At 42.5% G+C, this 18883-nt stretch overlaps 1 protein-coding gene and 1 long non-coding RNA gene across 2 annotated transcripts in view; one reads left to right on the top strand and one right to left on the bottom strand.

The window, feature by feature from the left end:
- Positions 1-18883, bottom strand: part of AKR1D1 (aldo-keto reductase family 1 member D1) — a 35161-nt gene that overhangs the window by 5067 nt on the left and 11211 nt on the right. The window contains exons 2-5 of the mRNA XM_040062908.2: positions 13059-13226; positions 8640-8756; positions 4165-4242; positions 1720-1842 (exon numbers count right to left, since the gene is read on the bottom strand). Of these exons, the coding sequence (XP_039918842.1) occupies positions 1720-1842; positions 4165-4242; positions 8640-8756; positions 13059-13226 (486 nt within the window). The remainder of the gene's footprint in view (positions 1-1719; positions 1843-4164; positions 4243-8639; positions 8757-13058; positions 13227-18883) is intronic.
- Positions 1-18883, top strand: part of LOC120752191 (uncharacterized) — a 34386-nt gene that overhangs the window by 12358 nt on the left and 3145 nt on the right. Inside the window, exons 2-3 of the long non-coding RNA XR_009207763.1 lie at positions 13103-15446; positions 17971-18104. This is a non-coding gene — a long non-coding RNA (uncharacterized LOC120752191). The remainder of the gene's footprint in view (positions 1-13102; positions 15447-17970; positions 18105-18883) is intronic.

The following is an 18883-nucleotide window of genomic DNA, read 5'->3' as shown; positions in this document are numbered from 1 at the left end:
TGATTAATCAACGGGACCAGGCACAGAAGCAGAAGATATCCCAATATTTATGAGAGCTACAGACCAGGTAATGCTTTCAGGAAAGGAGGGAATAGGGAAACTTCATCTGTGGTTACTGTTCTATTCTAATTTTACATTGTTGGGTGAGTGATTTTTTATTTTTTTTTTTTTTTTTTTTTTTTTTTTTTTTTTTTTTTTTTTGTGGACAGCAGATTAATATCTGCAACTTTAATTTGGCTGCAGGGAACTTTTATTAGCCAACAGTGGAAAGGTGGGGATAAGTGGGGATTCTGCAGGTGAGGCAAGCTCACTAGACGAGTAGACTGAGAAGGCAACCCATCTCATGTGGGTCATTTCTCTGCCTCTTGCATTCAGGATGACTAATCTGATGTTGTTTTTAGGGAAGTGTTGGCATAAGCTGTCCCAGTTAGAAGGGTGAGGGAGGTATACAAAAGGTGAGATTATGACCGTGTTGTGAGCTCTGCCATCCCACGTTGCAAACGCTGTTCCCTCACAGGCAAGGGTTTTCTGGCTGTCATCTCAGACTCTGGGAAATGGATGTCTAAAAGGTGACAGAGCAACTACTGTTTGCAGTGGTTGCTATCTGGCAAGTCTGAAGCTATCTGGCACATCTATGCTTGCTGGCCAGCGGCCCTAAGCTGGGCTTAATCTTTTGCCTGGTTTTCCTCGACCCCAGGAAGAATCGGCAATGCTCAGTGTAGTCTTAGAGGCACACCAGAAACAGCAATTGCATTTTGCACCCACTGGACATGTTAATACCAGGGAAGGGTGCTGGAATTTCCTATTCTCACAGGCAGCCTTTCCCTTCTGGCCAAATACAGAAATGAAAGCTGTGGCCAGACTCCTTTTCCTGCCTTTTGGCCATTCCAGCCCTCCGGGCCGTACGCTGGGAGTGGGAAGCTGGTCCCGGTTGGTCCCTGGCCTTTTGTCTGTTACTGCTAATGTAGGTATTTGTTTGTGCCAGGCGAGTCAGAAGAGCTTCCCAGAGATTTCTAGGAAATGCAGTGGGCTGCCAAATCCCAGAGCCAAAGGTACCAGGCGCTCAGATGGGTCGCTGCCACTTGTCGCCTTCTCAGAGCCCCGCTGCTGTAATTTAAATCGGATGTGCCTGTCATCCTCACAGGATTATTGCTTAGCTCGGGCCAGTCCCATAACAGGGTGTCCTTTAATTGAATGTTTTCTCTATCTCTTACAAATGTCTTATGGGAGAAGTACAAGAGAGCAAGTACAGGAAAATCAGGAGCAGCTTCTAATGGCTTTTACACTTGAGACGCTTGGAATGACTCAGGATCTGTAGGGTTGGGCTTGTGTCAACTAAGGTAGACATGGCTTCGTTGAGGACTGGTTAGGTCTGAATGGCTTTCTTGGGAATTTTTGGACTTGAAGTAAGGTACCTTGCAGAGATCTAAGATCTGTTTTGACTAAGCATTCAGTCTTGTTATGAAGCTTTGGCACAGAGGCACCTGTTTTATAGTCCTGGAGCAGAAACTGAGGAAGGTTGCTCCAGAGCCTTCAAATACCGATTATTAGCCTAGATAGGAAGAGTAATATTTTCAAGCTAGGAACAAAAGTATGGAGGGCAGCATCTGTGGCACAGTACGCATCACCTTTCTGTACGTGGTGGCTTAGGCTGTGTGTTTGCGTTCCCCAAAGGGCAGTGGCACCGTGGCAGGCACTGCCTTTCGCTCGCAGTCATACCTGGTTGCTGACAGGTTTGTACTTAAGTCCTGGCTTGTTCATGATCATCTCCAGTTGCCTGCGGTTGAAATTGGATACTCCAATAGACTTTGCCAAGCCTGCATCTTTACATGCCTCCAGAGCCTGCAAAGAAAGCAAAGACAAGAGGAGTCCCACAGGTTGGCTTGATTTCTTGAAGCATGCATTTTAGAGAGAGGTGGAAGATAGACCATTACTGAGACCCTTGGCTGCAGCAGAACGAACAGCTCTATTAGCATGAGGGCTGGTGTTGTCCAGACAAACCAAACCCTATTCTTGTGTCAACCTGCTCTCCAGACAAAACCCTAATGTTTTTCACCTCCTGTGAGGGTAGAATTTGTCTGGAGAGCAGAAAGATTTAACCTGAGATATAGATACTTAAGTGCCAGGCAACCACTTTTAAAGAGTTTTGCTTACTTTTATGCTGCTTTAGCAGCGCCTCAGTGCTGGAGAAGGAAAAGTGAACAAAACAGATTTCTTTCCTGATAAGTCAATTCACTCCTTTTGATTGCAGGACAGTTTTTCATACAAAGTCTGTATCCAGTGAAATCCCCTAAATATCTGGCAAGGAACATCACAAAACCTGCACAGAAAACTTCAGTACAGTATCAACCAGGGGAAAAAAAAAAAAAAAAAAAAAAAGGGATGGGAGAGAGGCATTCTAGATATTTTTCTCTTTAGACAAATCCTAGTAGCTGAGAAACTCTTATGAATACTGGATATGAATATGTTCCCTGGTTTTTGTTAGCTTCATTTGCTGGGTTGTTAAGGGAAAAGGGGGTCCTTTCCTATGGTCTTCCCCTTTTCTGCCCAGAACTCTGCACACAAATAATTCAGTGACTGTTTGAGGCAGAGCAGACCCCACCATGGAGCTGGATGCCCTTCCAGGTTTTGTTATTCTTTCTGTCTCACAGGAGCTGAAAGCAGGGAGGTAAGAGACACTTTGTGTTTGATGACCTCTAGTTGGCCTCATATGCCTTCTATCACTCAGTGACAAGTCAGCAAATACAGTCATCTGCATTAATTTTTGCCGGCTAGCACCACACTGAGAGAGTGAAATTATCTGGATTGAGTTGAGCCATTTTAATTTAGATTAGTGCTGCTATTTGCAGTCACTACCCACCACCTATTTTTCTCTTGGCTTAACTGAAGAGAGTAGCCTGCTATAGAATAACCATTATATTAAACACCAGCTCAAAGATAAAAATATAATGGTGTTGGGAGACCTATTGCTCTCAACATCTAAGCAACCATTCTGTGAAAAGAGGGGAATGAACTGCATCAGCCAAATTCAAGTGTAACATAAACAGCTACCATGGAAGTCCCCCTTCCCCTGAGACCCAGGATGGATGGCTCAGCTGCCAAGGGAAAGTTCAGGCCCCCTCTGGGCTCTCTCCCCCTTCAAAATTTCACTCAAAGTTTCACCGTTCTTCATCTTTATCTGCTGTACCTCGAGTAGAGCTAAATTGGGACACGACTATCCAGATCTGGACAGTGGAAACTGAAGTGGAGCACGTACTAGCACCTCTTATCTCTCTTAGTGTGAACTGGATGTAATTAGTGATGCTATTTCATCAGGCCTGGTGCAAAAGGAGAGTTGAGCAGCTCTGGTCTTGAGCTAAAGAGGTGTCCATGGCTTTAAGAGGCAGAGCTGTGAGGAGATTGCTAGTCTCACTTTCTGCCTCACCCAAGATCCTGAAGCCAAATGGCATTAGGCTTAATGAGACATCTGCCTAAAGGACTAGAGCACATCACAAACAAATGCAGGGTGCAATCTTTCAGGCAAATGTTGCTTCCCTCCAAGTTTTCTTACCAGAAAAATCCTGCGTTCCCATCTGATAAGTAAATTTAGAAGTGAGTGAACTTGTTCTAATGGCAAGTGATGGCAAGGTCTTGGGTTTTGTTTTTCAGCGGGGGTGTGGGGGGGAGGTTTGAGAGGAGAGGTGTTGGTTCTTTTTTTTTTTTTTTGTAATATGGTGGTTTTTGTTGATTGTTTGGGGTTTTTTATGGTGAGCTTCAGGGCAAAATCTGTTTTTTTCCTGCAAGTGAAGATTTAAATTTTTTCAAGATGACCTTAATCTCTTCTGAGGGCTCCAACTTTCTCTTCCTGTGAAGACCTGATAAAGGGGAAGGATTGGTAAAAACCTAATGATAAAAAGCTTCAAGCAGTGAATGTAGAGTGCACTCTCTTAAAGAGGGAATGTGGATGTTTGATGTTTCAGCTACGTTTTGTTATAAAAATAATTAAATGACAGCAAAAAGGATCATGCTTAAGGATATAAGTAAAATTTATCTATGGAGCTAGTAGAATTCAATCCATTTGCCCTGGCAATTTGCTTCAGTTATGTTTATGAAAACCACAAGTCAAAAAGAGAATGAGTATCTGTGGATTTAAAGTATATATGGATGGATGTTGTGTTTGCTTACCTCCCAAGTGGCACATAAGTCCGTCTCATGGTAGATAAATTTTCCATTTTCATCTTTTGGGTAGAGCGCATCTCCAGGCTGAAAAGTAAAACCATACTGCTGTGCTTTAAAGAAAAAAATTTCACTCCTTAGAGCAAAACTTTTTTCACGGACTGTGTTTCTACAAGTAAACAACAAAAAAAATTCAACAGTGTTCTGAAACACCCTAAGTTCAGCAGGTCATTCATGCTGGGCTTACCACATCCTGGTCTGCTGGATCGTCCTTGGATACGCTCCTGAATTGTCACATGAGAGTACACTCAGGAGTTCCTGGATGGCCTTGTTTTTCAGTAAACTTTTGGCCTTTATCTTATGGCATCTAAAAGACTCATCTCTTTCCAAAGGGCTGGGTTAGAGTACCAGCCTGTAACCTCTTCTACTTCTTCCCTCTTCTTTTTGGCCCTTCCCTTGCCTCCTTTTGTCCTAGGCACTTGGGAACTGGACTAAGCTGGTACTCTCCCCAGCAGCTGGAGGGTCCAAGAGCTACTGGCAGTAAAGGGCTATGGGCACAGCTAACCTCTTAAGTGCATTATCCACCTTTCTTTGGGTGCTAGAAACTCTTTCTTCCAATCTTTATACTCTGTAGGATTCAGAGATGATTTATGAGCTGATATCTCACAAGCACAGCTTTCTCTTATTTGCTGGTCATTTCACTGCTGTTGCAGGCAGTGCATTAACACCTCGCTCCCTTGTGTCTGATCACAATTTCACTTTTGTGTTTTGCTGGGGTTTGGTTTTTCTTTTTTTTTGAACAAAACCACTTCGTTGAAGTCTGACATTTGATCTGACTTCAAACCGCTACATTTCAAAGGCCTGGGTGCAAGATGTTGACGTGGTAACTCCTTGGAAACATGCAGCTGTGACTAATATGATCAGTAACTATCACCTCCCAATTCAGTCGAGTTCAAATCCAGGGCATTTAATGGGAAAAGTGAGCCTAAGGAAAACACAGCCTCGGATTTCAGAGGGCCAAGGTCTCAGTTAAAGGCATAAGCCTCTCTTCTCCACAAGTGTTGATTTTCTTCAGAGAATTCCACACAGAAAATCTTGTTTCTTTTGTTGCTCTGTCTTACTGGAAAAAAGAATATCTTGACTAGAAGGAGGTAGGTGGCTGTTGGGTACGTTTTTTTTTCTATTAGAAGGCAAAGTGTTTGCCATCATAACGTGAGGGGGAAAAGCTTTATTTGCAAAACCACCCCATGGTATTTTGGAACAAACTATTCATCCCATGATACCCCAGCACACTTTCCAAGGACTGCAAGTTTAACATATTAAGCAGTTGGACCTGTTTAATTTTAGTAAATGAGTCTGGCTTCAAGACCTTTTTACTCTGTCCCACTTCTAATTCACTAGCTTCTATTCAACTTTTTTTTAAAAATAATAGTCAATAGATAGCAATTATATCAGCTAATTTACTATCCTCCCATGTTTCTCTATCATTTGTGTTTTAAAAATGAACCAAGTCAGGATGAACAGTGCTTGAAGATGAACTTCTCTTGACTGAGATGTGGTGTGAACTACGGTGGATCTCTACAGTGATCAATTCTTCCTCCTACCTGCAGAGATCTCTGCAAAGTGTTGAAGTGCAGTTTTGTCTGCTCAATAGTCTCCGGGCAAAACTTTCTCTACCAAGCTATCTTTTTATGAAAGGGAATTTCTGAATGGAAGAACTGCCTGCAGATGGATAAAGTGCTGAGAGATAGGCAGTGTTTTGGTGGTGTCAGGGTAGTGTTTATGTGATCTTTGAAAAGGTCTTTCAGAAACAGATCACGTACTTTAGCTCTGGGTTCTCATGAACTAGACCATACCAGTCATCCTAGAAATGCTGATGCCTTCTCTTGCAGTTCACTTGGAGAGAGCCTTGTATTTTACACTGGATCAAAGGTGGCTTGTTACCACGCCGCTGCACGAGCACTGAAATTAGTGTGGCAACACCGCACGGTCGCTGCCGTTGTGCAGGATCACATCTCATCGTGTCATGTTCGAAGTCTGGAGGCACTCCAAGAGATACCAGACCACTTACTTGCCAGTTTAAAACCCAGAGGCTGTTAGCCACTGAGAGGAAACGTCCCGCCCCCATTAAAACAATTTTCTCACCAATACACACGCAGGAAGACAAGCCTGCACATTCCCTTGCCTTCATAAAATGGTCTTTGACAAGCAGGCTTTCTCAGGAAAGCAATTTTAACAACCTGTGAATGCCTGTCCTATAAACAGAAGGGCAACAGGAAGTCAAATAGTAATACCAATTGTCTGGTTTGAGTTATTCTCCTAAAATTACAAGATACTTGGATGAGACTTGTTCAGCGTAACATTAAAATATCTGCTTTCCTGACAGATGACAGAATCACTTGGTTGGGGCAGATTTGAAGATCATTTAGAGCACAAGTTGTTGCTTACTGATGAATCGGTCATCTTAGAAGAATCCCCTAAAATACCTGCTGGTTTTTTACCCCTAAAAAAAAAGCTGGGTAAGAGTTCCCCAGGCAGAGGGAGTGCATGTGATGGCGGAGGAGCCCTTTTTCTGCTGGTTACTGCCTTGCTAGGGTGAAGGAGCTGAGCAACACCGCTGGGGGCTAAAGGCAAGAAGGACAGAAGTCCTGAATGGGGAATCTATGTGGGGAAAAAATACAGGGAGGTGTAGATTAATATTGGTAGGTCCGTGAATAATTTCACCCCACGTGGTAGCCATTCTTGAGCTGTTGAAGAGCAGTGGGGCTTTGCCTGAGTGGTGCTCTCTGAAACCATGGTGCTCTTACTCTGCCTGAAAGCCCTGTGACCAGTTGCTGGCTGGGCTCTGCAGGGGTGTGTTTCCAACTGTTTTCAGGGGGGTACTGTTAGTTCTGTCTTGAGTACATCACTGCTTCCAACCAGAGACTGCTTTTGCTAGACTTTTGGGGAGGAAAGAGCCAATGTTTGCAGGCTAGGGGGGAGTAGGAGTTTCTTAGAGTTACATCTGCATGCTCCTCATCAAAGGCAAGCGTCACAGGCAGGATGGGTGTATTCTTGAGCAAGGCAGCAAAGAAAGGAAACCTGTCACCACTGCAAAAGGATGGTGTTTTTTGTATTTGACATAGAAAAGTACATATTTTTCAGGAAGAAAGTGACATTTTTTTTTTTTTCTCTCCTCTCATGAGAAACATGAATGAATCTCTAAGTCTGCTACTCCTTTAGCTACTCAAGATTGTTGATACAAGCCTCAGGGAGTCAGATGTACATTACTTTAAAGCCAGCTGTCTCTATCTTTATATTGTGAGACAATGACCTTCACTATGTGGGAGAATGAACTACTAAAGAATACAAACACAAGAAAAGGGAAACAGGAAATTGCTAGTGGTGGGAAATTTTCAAAAATGTACCCAAAAGGATTCCATACGTGTGGCTGTATAAATAAAATTTTAATATTAGAGTCTGGTTACTCCTATACAGGTTTTAATAGGATATGGTCTCCTCAAGGGGAAAAAAAGGGCTGCTAGTGTAATGTGATAGCCACATTGGTAAATTGCTTCCCATCTGATAGTTCTGGTAATTTGGAGTCTGCAGCAAAATATGACTTTAATAATCAGAGATCTACCTTTCTTGCAAAAAGAGGACAGTTTAGAGCCCACACCTTGTTCAGAAACAATTAACCAACTAAATGCCTGACCCTATGCTTGCCTAGAAGAAAGATTTAATTTGCTCAAAACCGCTTAAATGTTTTGAATGTTACTCTCTTCATTTCATTCAATTTCATTTGCCTTTATGTCATGTACTTGTAGAGTACAAAAAGCTGTGAAAGCAGGAAGATCATGGACTTTCAACTGTGATGTGAGCTCCCTATATTCAAAGGTTTTGCCTACAAGTTGCCTAGAGCCAGCAGAATGAGGGAATATCAGACTTGAACATTTAAGAATGAGAGATGGACAAACCATGGTTGGCACAGGTTGGGATCTAGTGAAGCTGAGTGCTGCAGTTATGGAGATTAAGATCATAACCATGACTTGCCCAGCAGCTTTAATTTGGGACAGAGTAAGGAAACCAACTTGGTGACTTTTTCATGCTTCCCTCTCCCCCTCTGAACTGTGCCCCTGGCCTGTTGCTGCTTTGTATGACCTCTTTCCTCCAGTGACTCACTCCTCATGACTCACAGGGAATTCAGACACATGTACTGCTCAGCTATGGTAATTTTTCAGAGTAGGAACTGCTCAATCGCAGTTGGGGAGCTTCTCCTTCCAGCAGAAAGACTCCAAGCAACGTCTCTCCTGGCCTGTTCTCACACCACCTGTAAGCCAGTGGGTAGTGCACAGAAATCCATGTATGCAGTATTTATCAAAATACATGTTTTCTGCCCAAAATGCTATTGACAACATAGGCAGGAAGCTGCAAGGAATACTCTGAATGGAGACCCTGATACAAGTTAAGTTCATGCACTGTTTCCAAACAATTTTGCTTTTTACCTTGAAAGCCATTGGCAGCTCAATAATATAGAGGTCAACATAGTCCAGCTGCAGGATCTTCAGGGTTTTCTCCAGCGTGGGACGCACCAGCTCTGGGGGGTGGCAGGTATTCCACAGCTGGGGAGGCAAGCACAGGCTTTTTTTGGGTGCCAGGAGGAACAGTGAAGCAGCTGAAGCCCCCCAACACACACTCCCTCCCCCTTGTCCTTCTGGCAGAGCCCATTATGCAGAGTATAAAGACATTGTGCTCTCCATCCCTGCAAGGCAGAGGTGAGGGCCTTACCTTGCCTTCTGTCAGAGCCAGGTGCAGAGGTTAAGACAGGAATTTTTGCCCAGGACTGATGAAGTGTTGACCCAGTAAAGCCATTACATCTTTTTTTTATTACAACACAGGTTCTTCTGAGCTGAGTATATTGCCAACTCTTGCTCAATGAACTTAAGAAGGTTCCTTTTGTTCTCCAAGCATATGCTTTCACTGAAAAACTTTGTTCCCACAAGGAATCTGTGGTCAGTTTTATGCTTGAAGGCAGAAGCTCGGATCATGTGAGTTAGCTGTTGAACAGCCAAGCACCCAGCATTAAGAGAATCTTCTGGTTTTCTTCTGTGGTCGGGGAGCCTGAGAGACTTCCTGACCTAGGGAAGTTTTCTCTTATTCCCAGTCCCCACGGGAAGATGTGTTTGTGTTTAGTCACTCTAGTGCAGGTGCGAGTAGTTAAAGCACAGTCTTCTGTAACTCTTTAAGGCAAACTGCTTCCTTTCAGGGTTATGCCCCGAGGTTGCTATGGAGTGTGCTTAGCTGGTGAGTGTTCAGAACTATCTCTAACTGAACCCTGCTGATGCAAGTCTCTTGCAAGAGTAAAACCATAGCATGGGTAATTAGTAACCAAGAGCTCTTAGTAAACTGATTGAGTTTTGTCGATTTTAACTGCAGCAGAATTAACACACAATAGAAGGCTTAAAGTGCCATTTGAATACACAAAATAAATTGGGTTTTTTGTTTTCGTGGTTTTTTTTCAACTTACAAAACTAACATTTGGAGTCACGTTGAGGTTTTTGTCACTTTTGTTGGTTGGAAAAACCTGCTGTTTGCTGGTACGGTCATTGTCTATTCAGTTCTGCCACCAAAGCTGACAGCCACTGCGTGCCAAGGCATGGAATGAATTTGTTCTAAAGACACAAAACTTGAATTGTGATTTGTGGGAGAAGATATTGATTATAGGTGTTAAAGGGCATAGTCTGTGTAAGCTTTGAGTTATTTTAGATGCTTGTTTTGTTTTTAAACTACGTTATAGTTATTCCCTGGGATGCTCAGTTTTGCCCACAGAAGCAAGGATGTGTTAAGTTGTACTGAGAGCGGGACATTTGACCCTGCCCTAAGGTGACAAGCCAAAACACCTGGAAATTCATACTAGGCCTTTCTTAACTGTATGCTGCAAGATGTGAAGAGTTTTTGATCAGCACACAGTGGTAGGAGGCTAAGGTGTACTACAGTAAGGGGACCAAGGTGCTGTCCTCAAGAGTTTTAAGTTGTTCCACTGGATTTACTGAAAACCTTTGGTCTAGGTGGTTTTTAAGCATGTTCCATGTAAAATGAGCTTAACCTGTATTTAAGTAAGGAAATGACTTTGTAGACACTTCATGTCCAGTTTTGTTACTGTGTTTTAGAAACTTGGTAACCTGACATATATTGCCCTTTCTAACCCAGTTCTACTGAGCTCAGCATTTGCCAGTGAATATATTTCCCTCTAAAAACTGCAGAGATTCTGAAGAACCATCCTTTAAAAACAGCAAACGTTTGTACTATGTCAATACATCGATGCCATGGAAACTTGAGAGTTTCATAACTGTTTTCATGATTTGTACAAGTTATTGTATTATCTACCTAAGCAGAACCCATGTTTGAGCAGTCAGAGCTGCCAGCTGGCTTTGGCATTTTAGGACACCACATTTCCTGGAAATGTTACTTCTAGTTTAATGAAAGAAATATCCTGGGATGAAAGAGGAGACCAAAAAGGTCTTGCTGTATAAGCCAAGTGAGATGTTGGCAGTTGATATAAAACCTCTAAAATTTCTGGATGCTGAGCTGATCAGGCAGCCAGCAGCGAGCGCCAAGTGCAAGTGCTGATGATTTCAACTGGCAGATGCAGCGCGATCACACCAGGTCACTGTTCCAGTAACGCTGCCACTCAGCAGGGCTGCTCTCGTCAGTCCCTGCTGATGGATCAGCCTTCCATCTGCAGCAACTTTGCTTAAGGAAAGATCTGCTCGGGGGGCTTGAGCCTGAAGGCTCTTGGGAATTTCCAGTACTTCTGATGTCAGTAAGGCAGAAAACATAACTAACTTCTGTGGTGCCTGGTGCTTCCAAGAATGGTCTGTGTATCTACCATGCTTCGTAGGAGATGCAATAGTTCACATCAATCAGTTACTGATCAGTGCCTGAAGTATCTTCTGGGTAGAGATTTGCCTATAGTTTGAAAGGTACTTAAGTTTGTGAGGTACATTAAACTAAAGATACATAAGGTAAGGGAGATCCATTCCTACTCCTTCTGGGCAGTTCAGAGCTGCTGTGAGAGCTTTGAGTGAAACCTGTGAAAATCCTAGATTGTGATGGATTGAATTAATTGCAGAGTATTTTCAGTTTCTGCCTTTGAACTCCTTTAGTGATTGTAGAAATGTTGTAGTGGACTATCACTCTGAGCAGCTACCATTTTGTCAAGCACAAACAGGACACTGTAAGAGAAAACCCTGCGTCTTCTCACATACACACGGCAGGCTGGGAGCACAGGCATTGGCTGTTGTGGCACTGTGTGTTGCAGCCCTGTGGCTTGCAAGACCTGCAGTTTTCAAAATGACTCAATGTTTAAGTACTGATTATCATCTAGGAAAATCATCTGGTTATCAGATCAGACAATTGAGTATAGAAAAGCTTAATAAATAAATGAAGTTTGGAAATTTTACGAGGAGATGTGCTTTCATAGAGCCTAAAGGTTGATATGGGCAAATAAACTGCAGGGGAAGCAGTTGAGAAAGTTAAAATACTTAAAATTGTTAGGACATCTGGTTCTACCCTTTTGGCACAGCTTGGTGGTTTTGATTTGTAATATTACTGATAATTTGCAGTAATGAAACCATAAAACTGCTGAAAACAAGTATTTGCACTGATCCAAATCAACATATTTGGCATATGAGACACTGAGAAATTACCCTGATAAAGGCAGAGAATTTGAGAATGTGAGGTTTTTCTCAGAATGGCAAGGTTGTTATCAGTAGAACCAAGCAGGAAACTTGGAAAAGAGGTGCATATTTTACAGATTGGAAATTGTCTATGGCCGCTGAAAATCCACTTGGTCTGCAAACTATCCAATCTGAAGCTTAGGTTTCCCAGATCATAGAACTTAACTGAATTGTTCACAGTAAGCCAGGCCTCTCATCCCATAGGATCTTTCACTCTAGGAACAGTGGTGTTTATTTGCAAGTCTGTTGAGTAATTGTGGATTACGTCTTATTTGGGAAAGGAGAAAGGGAAAATATTAGGCTGATATGTTCAAAGAAGCACTGCAGGAAGGACTATTTGAGGCCCTAAACTCCCTTAGAAAATGGACAGGCACCATCAGTCTTTATTCTAAGATGTGCAATGAGCTCTCTTATACCTGGGGTAATTCATGGTAGTCATGGCAGCTTTTGTCAGACACTTCACTGGACAAGAGATTTCATTCTTTTAGGAGAGAGTCAAGTCAGAGAGTTAAGACTTGAATGTACAAAGTAGCTCATGTGTTATTCCAGCCTCATTGTTCTCTAACAGAAGTGTAATGACATCTTCTCTCCGAGTAAGTTGATTCATCATCCTAAAACTTTTTAATGGCAGGTGATACAGTAACTAAGGGTGTAGCTTGATGAGTAATTTTCTGGCAGTAGTAGCAATGTAGTCTCTTGCTGTTCTCCCATACACAGACACTGGCATGCAGGTGCTTGCTGCCACCCCTTCCATTGTGCAACCTCATGGCAAACCTGTGCAGGGAACTGCTCTAATAGAAAACAGCTCAGGTGCAGGATCATTGCCCAGACGGGGCTCTGTGTGTGACAACACAACGTGTGGCACAGTGAGAGGTTAGGCAGCACTTTAGGCTGAATGTAACCATGGTCTTAACTTGCAGGTGCTTACAATAGTAAACAGTAGGGATGTTGCATGGTTCCCACTGCTGTCAGAGATTTAAACAGAGAACAACAGTGATTCCTGTGCCTCACAACAAACCTAGTGTTCATAAAGATCTACAGCACTCTGGTAATGCTAGGAAAGAAAAATAAAGGATGTTGGGTCTGGAAGGAAGCATTCCAGATGTTGACCAGTGGCATTCTTAAGAAAGACCATTCACGGAAATCCTGGATTTAGTGTAAATAATCTTGAGTGCAGGTTCTCACCTTGCCACAGTAAAATATGTCTTCTCGCTTGATCTTCCCTTCAGCAATCTTCTCCCGGATGGCTTGTCCCACTTCATGCTCATTGAAATAGACAAAGGCACCGTCAATGTGGCGGTAACCGGCATCGATGGCAGTCTTCACCGCCTCCAGACAGGAACCTTTGGGAGTCTGATGGGAGAAGGAAAAGAATGAACTTTGTGTCAGCCTACTGCTTACCTCTCCTTCAGTGCTAGAGGGTCCCTGAGGTGTGCGTGAGATTCGTGGTGTATTTTATGCTGAGTGACCATCCCAGGCAACAACGTTCCAACTTCTAAATAAAAAAACTGCTGCGCACTTTTTCTCAAAATTGTTGAGCATGTGGGATTCGACTGGGAAAAGGCAGCAAAGCAAAAATGTCTCTCTGTGCAAGAGAGAATACAAGTGTCCTCAGGAAGTAGAATTGAATGCATTTGATATGAAAATTATTTAATAATTTCTTATGCAGAGAGCAAGGTCTTTCCTACAACAGCCATTTGATAAAATCCCATGCTCAAGGGGAAGATGACTTTTTGGTTGAGCAGAGCTGGACAACCACCTGCTGATCAGAAGCTGTTTGAGTAGCTTGAACCTTTCAGCATTGCAAGAATTTAGATTTGACTTTTTTCTCCTCAAATCAACTTACCATTGTTGATATCACCCTCTGAAGGTCAGGACTATCTACTGGTATTCCCAGTTCTGAACAGCTGCTTTAATGTGTTGTTAAGAAACAGTAGTTGCTTTAGTGTATATATATTTTAATGCTTCAGTTTAAGATGAGCCCAAGAAACCTCCAAATAAGTGATATTTTTGCACTGTGTGCTGCATTTATGTTTGCTCATCGTTGCCAAAATTCAGAGTAAGCTTGTTTTTTTCAGAACAGTCATATTTTCCATTAGCCAATGTGGCAAGCAAAATTACATGTAGGCCAAACTAAGCAAAAAAGCATAAAATTGGTTACTGAAATTATTTGCCTGGTCACTAAAATTGTACTGAAAACAACTTATGGTTCGTACACTTTTTATAATGAGAGAGCAGCTCTAAGTGGTGGTGGCCAAGGGCGTAGAGCAACGCTATTCTCCCATCCTTTTCATGGGCATTGCTCTGCTGCAACAGGGGACATCTGATTCACTTTAACAAAACCTCAAATAGGGCAAGTAAAACTGCTCTGCTGTGCTGCTGTCTGTCAACAACAAATGACAAGAGTTGCATTTTGCTGCCTGCAAGTGCAGGGCCAAGACCACACTGCTTTTCCTGTGAAGAAAACAGATGCCAGAGGCACCTGGAAATGAGATGATATGAAGAGAAGATCTCAAGTTTGTTGGTTTTGACAATGCCACGGGAAGAAGGGAAGCAGGACTGGCAGTAAGTGTTGTTGGGAAGGACCATTTTTTACCATAGCAATAGCTCTCCTTCCTCTCTCTCCTAGCTGCCACTGGCCTGGCTGTCCAGAAGTTTGCCATGAAAGAAACAGGTTCTCTTCCACCACTTGCTGAGCTAGAAGATGTGAAACTCATAGCTGCTATAGATAGGATGCTTCAATGATTAAGGACATTGGTCTTCCCTTCCATGTTCATGAAAGAAAAGTCTTTAAAGGACTGCTGAAGACACCTGGGGGTGTTTTCATCCCTGTCTTTCAGTCCCAGAACTGTAGGCTGGTGACAGATCGTTCTGGGATAATGGGACCATATTCCAGCCTGCTTGCTCAATGCCCCATCCTGGCTGGCTCTGAGGGACACAAAATGGACCAACTTCTGTTTGGGCATGGGAGGAAACTTTCTGCTCCAGCACGCAGTGCCTAAAGGTTACTTAAAATGCAAAGCTGCTCACACGTGCCCTGATTTATTACAGACCTGAATGAGGCCTGCTAAGCAAAATGGCACAGTTTGGCACTCTAGAGTGTTTACAGCAGTGATGATGCAATACTGTGTGCTTAATTGAGGGAGACAATGCAATGCTTGTTTCAGTGCCTTGCTGCTTTCATTGTGGAAGCCTACCAAAAGCACGCTTGGCCCCTGGTGGGGCCCTTTCCTGGTTGTTAGTGGGATGTAATGAAGACCATGGCAGCTACCAGCTTTTCAGGCACCCTCAATGGCTACTTTTCATTTGGGGCATGCTGGGCAGTGTTACAGAAGCGCGAGGCATGGAGCAATGACAACCTCCAACATGTTCTCTGCTTTGTCCCTGCCTGAACCTGCCAGGAGAGGGTTTGAGAGAGGCATCAGGATGAAAGCTCTGACACGAGCATTACAAGCCTGCGGTGACTGATGACAGTAACTCAGATCTCTGCCCCAGCAATGAGCTGCACGAGGTTGGAGCCGCAGTTGCAAAGCTCAGGCTGACTGGCACAGAGCAGCAGAGCTCAGCCGAAAGGTCTGGGGAGCTCGAGCCTAAGTGATCATTAGTTATCTGAGAGACAAATATATTTCCAAAAGTGCTATCATTGTTTTTTCTCTCTGAAAAGTGATTTTGGAAACAGTGTGTCTTCTAGATTTCTTCAGCCTGTTTGACTTTTACAATTCAAATGTATGAAAGCAGAGTATTTAGAGGACAGCAATGCATTACCATAATATAGATTTTTTTGGGGGGAAAAAATATTATTTCTTTTTTACTTTTTCTATTTGTTGAAGAGACTGAAAATGGGATGTGAACCCAGTACTAGAATTTCCCCTCTTCACATTCTTGAGAGATTGCATGAGCACAGCTCCGTATTGTTTCCTGACACTGTAAAATAAACTCTTCCAGGCAAGGAAATGTTGATTATTGGGTTGCATCTTTTCTCAGTCACCAGGGCCCATTTGGTCAGTAAGTAAAGCAGAAGAAATAGGTGAGGAAAGGTACAATCTCACGTGTAAGGGAACAGCACAGTTTCAGACATGGAAGGAGGGTAGAATAGCGGGAAATGCTTGCAGTTACTGCATCTGCTTTTGGCTGAATCAGTTGACTTGTGTTAGAGCTGAACTTCTGTGTATTTCTTATTTTTTTACATGGGACTTATATCTGTACAAATAATCTTGTGAAAGATTCCTCCATCTCAAGGAATAACCTTATTCTTTAGGGGCTCAAGGTGGCTTTCTTTGGATCAGTTCTTGATTACCAATGGCAGGAGATGGTTTTATATATATATATATATATATATATATATATATATATATATGTTTTTATTGCACTGTTCCATTTTATCTGTTGTGGTATATTAGTTCTGACAGATTCTGGTTTAAGGTGCTTCACATAAGATGCAAAGCAATCTAGGGAACAGTTTTTGGAAAATATTGCCTCTATTGAACCATCCCAGCTGAAGGTCTGAGACATCTGTGAGTCTGGAAACTTTATACCATATGTTTATTTTCATTCTAATGGAGAAACTATCATTTCTGGCATTTCACATATTTAATCCTTCCAAATCCTGCAGTAATGGGCTGTGGTAAACTGTGCTGATGAGTTGCACAGGCTAGTCAGGTTGTGGTATTGCCACTTTTTAGAAGTCTTGCTTTAGGTGTTGTATCTTATTCCACTGTTTCCTGACAGACCATACCAAAATTCGGTGACTCAGACCACCACTGCTCATCCATTTTTCCATCAGAGAAGGCACAAGCCTGGATCTTTCCCCTCTACTTAATTGGTCAGTCTGAGGTGCTTAAATCCCTTCTGTCTTTCATTGGTCTTCAGTAGTGACCATGTCAAAGGTTACCACTGAAACCCAGTTTTTATAATAAAATAATAAAACTTTTATTTAAGTGCAGATAGAACGTTGTGATGCATCTGTGTTGTATAAGGGTTGGCGCCACTTATCACAGCAGCTGATGGAGCAGCACCTCCCAGGCTATTTGGCCATGGGCAACCACCTTATTCTACTCAGAACCACGGACCTCTTCCCTCTCCTTCCTGCAGGTTATGCTCTCTTAGTATGTTATCTAAAATGCAGTTGTCCATGCAACTCACTCCAGACAGGGCTTTATTTTGCACCTTTCCTGAATGAGCAGGGCTCACTTTGAGAGTAGTACAAATACTAGATGAGGTACTGAAATGTCTCTGTGTCATAAACCTTTGTGCTTTGTTAGTAGTAATTCAGGACCCTTTAGCTTTGGCCTAAAGACAAATCTGCATCTTTATTACTTTTTATTTAAGTGTAGATAAGAGGTGTTCTTGATCCTTCGCCGTAATTAATGTTTCCATTTCTAATCAGCATGCCTTGCAACTATGCTACTTTGATCAAGGAGTTGTTTTAGAACTGGAGTTTTATAACCACTTGTGCACTGTCAGATATTTATCTTCAGTGCTTTTGGAGACGGTCACTGATTTGTGCCAAAGAACCATATTAAATTTATCGCACATTTTACGATAAAAAAATAAGCGTTTGGTTGACTAAGAGGACTTGCTCAATCACTAATAAATTTCTTCAATAGCATGTGTTATTTTTAAGATCATAAACTTTAAGGAAGCAGGAGACACAATTATTCCCTCTGTGGAAGATCAGACAGCTACAGAAGCTCAATCAGACAATGCTTGCCAACTTTCTAGCCCTAGTACAGTAGAGGCCGTGAGAGAAATAAACTCAGAGCAAAAACAGAAGTGAAGGCATCATGTCTAGTCCCTCTAAGCCTTGATACTGACCCCTTTGACAGAAGAGATAACAAAGAACATTACTAGCACAAAAAGAGTAATCAGAAAATTGTGTTTCTAAGGGGGACCGAGACAAAGGGGTCACTGTGAAAAATTTTGTACAAACGTAGTAACCCATAAATACTAGTAACCTAGTGTAATAAACTAGCTTTGTTTTGCTGGCATAGCAGAGTCTGTATCAGTCAATCCCCACACCCTCTATCAATCAATAGCTTGTAAACCAGCTGATTTACCATCATGCATGACAGATTTAACTGGTATCTGTTTCCTTCAGGCTCCATGATAAATAAATCCAGCAGAAGGGCTGAGGGAGCAGACTCAGATATGCACCTTCACTGAAAGAAAGGAAGCAGCGATTTGGCCCCTTCTCCACAGATGAAGTAGCCAACTGGCCAGTTACCACTTTCTGTGAGTCTGAAAAAGCAATGTGCTTCATCAATTCTGTCTGTCTGAAAGGGTCTGCTCTCTTTTTCCTCTGAGACCATAAACTTTCCTAATTTTTAATGTTTATTCCAGACACCTTCCATCACATCCCATTTTGTCAAAAACTATTCTTCCTACCATAGCAAATGGTTCAGTTTTGTTCATGAGTGCACATGACCAAGCCACAGGAGAGTATGTTTTGTGTAGGCATACCCATGAGTTTTTCTCTTCCCACTCAAGTAGAACAGTGTTTGCTCAGCAGTGTTAGTGGTTGTCTGACTTATTACTGTTATTTAGTGTCACAGTTCAGCTGCCCTCCAATTCTTTTGCTTTTTCTATAGCATCTTTTTCTGGTCAGCAGTTTCCTTTGGCTTTCCAGCTGATTAAAAGGGTTGTCTCCAAAGATAAAGCTAACAGGACACATTGGCAGATTATAATCTTGCAAACCCCTGTGAACTGCTACCGTAGTCACTGTTTTTATGTCTTAACATCAGTGTCATCATTTATTCTATATTAGTGCATACAGTAAAGGAAAACATTCTGACTCAGGCTCCCAGATTCTGCTCTGCCCCGTTTTACAGGAGCAGCTTCACAGAGTTGCACCAGCATCAGCAGCACATGAGAGCAGAGGAAGCAGCACTTCAGGGAAGAAGCTCTTTGCCCTAGTCCTGAGCACCTCACCTGCTTAGTGCAATGCTTTGCAGTCTCTCAGCTGGGAATAATGATCTTGGGGGGAAAAGCCTGAAGTGTTAGGAGACACAGGG

The sequence above is a fragment of the Hirundo rustica genome, chromosome 4 (genome assembly GCF_015227805.2).
Source record: "Hirundo rustica isolate bHirRus1 chromosome 4, bHirRus1.pri.v3, whole genome shotgun sequence".
NCBI classification, from domain to species: Eukaryota; Metazoa; Chordata; class Aves; order Passeriformes; family Hirundinidae; genus Hirundo; species Hirundo rustica.
The sequence above is the reverse complement of the archived record's forward strand: the minus strand, read 5'-3'. Positions and strand labels throughout refer to the sequence as shown.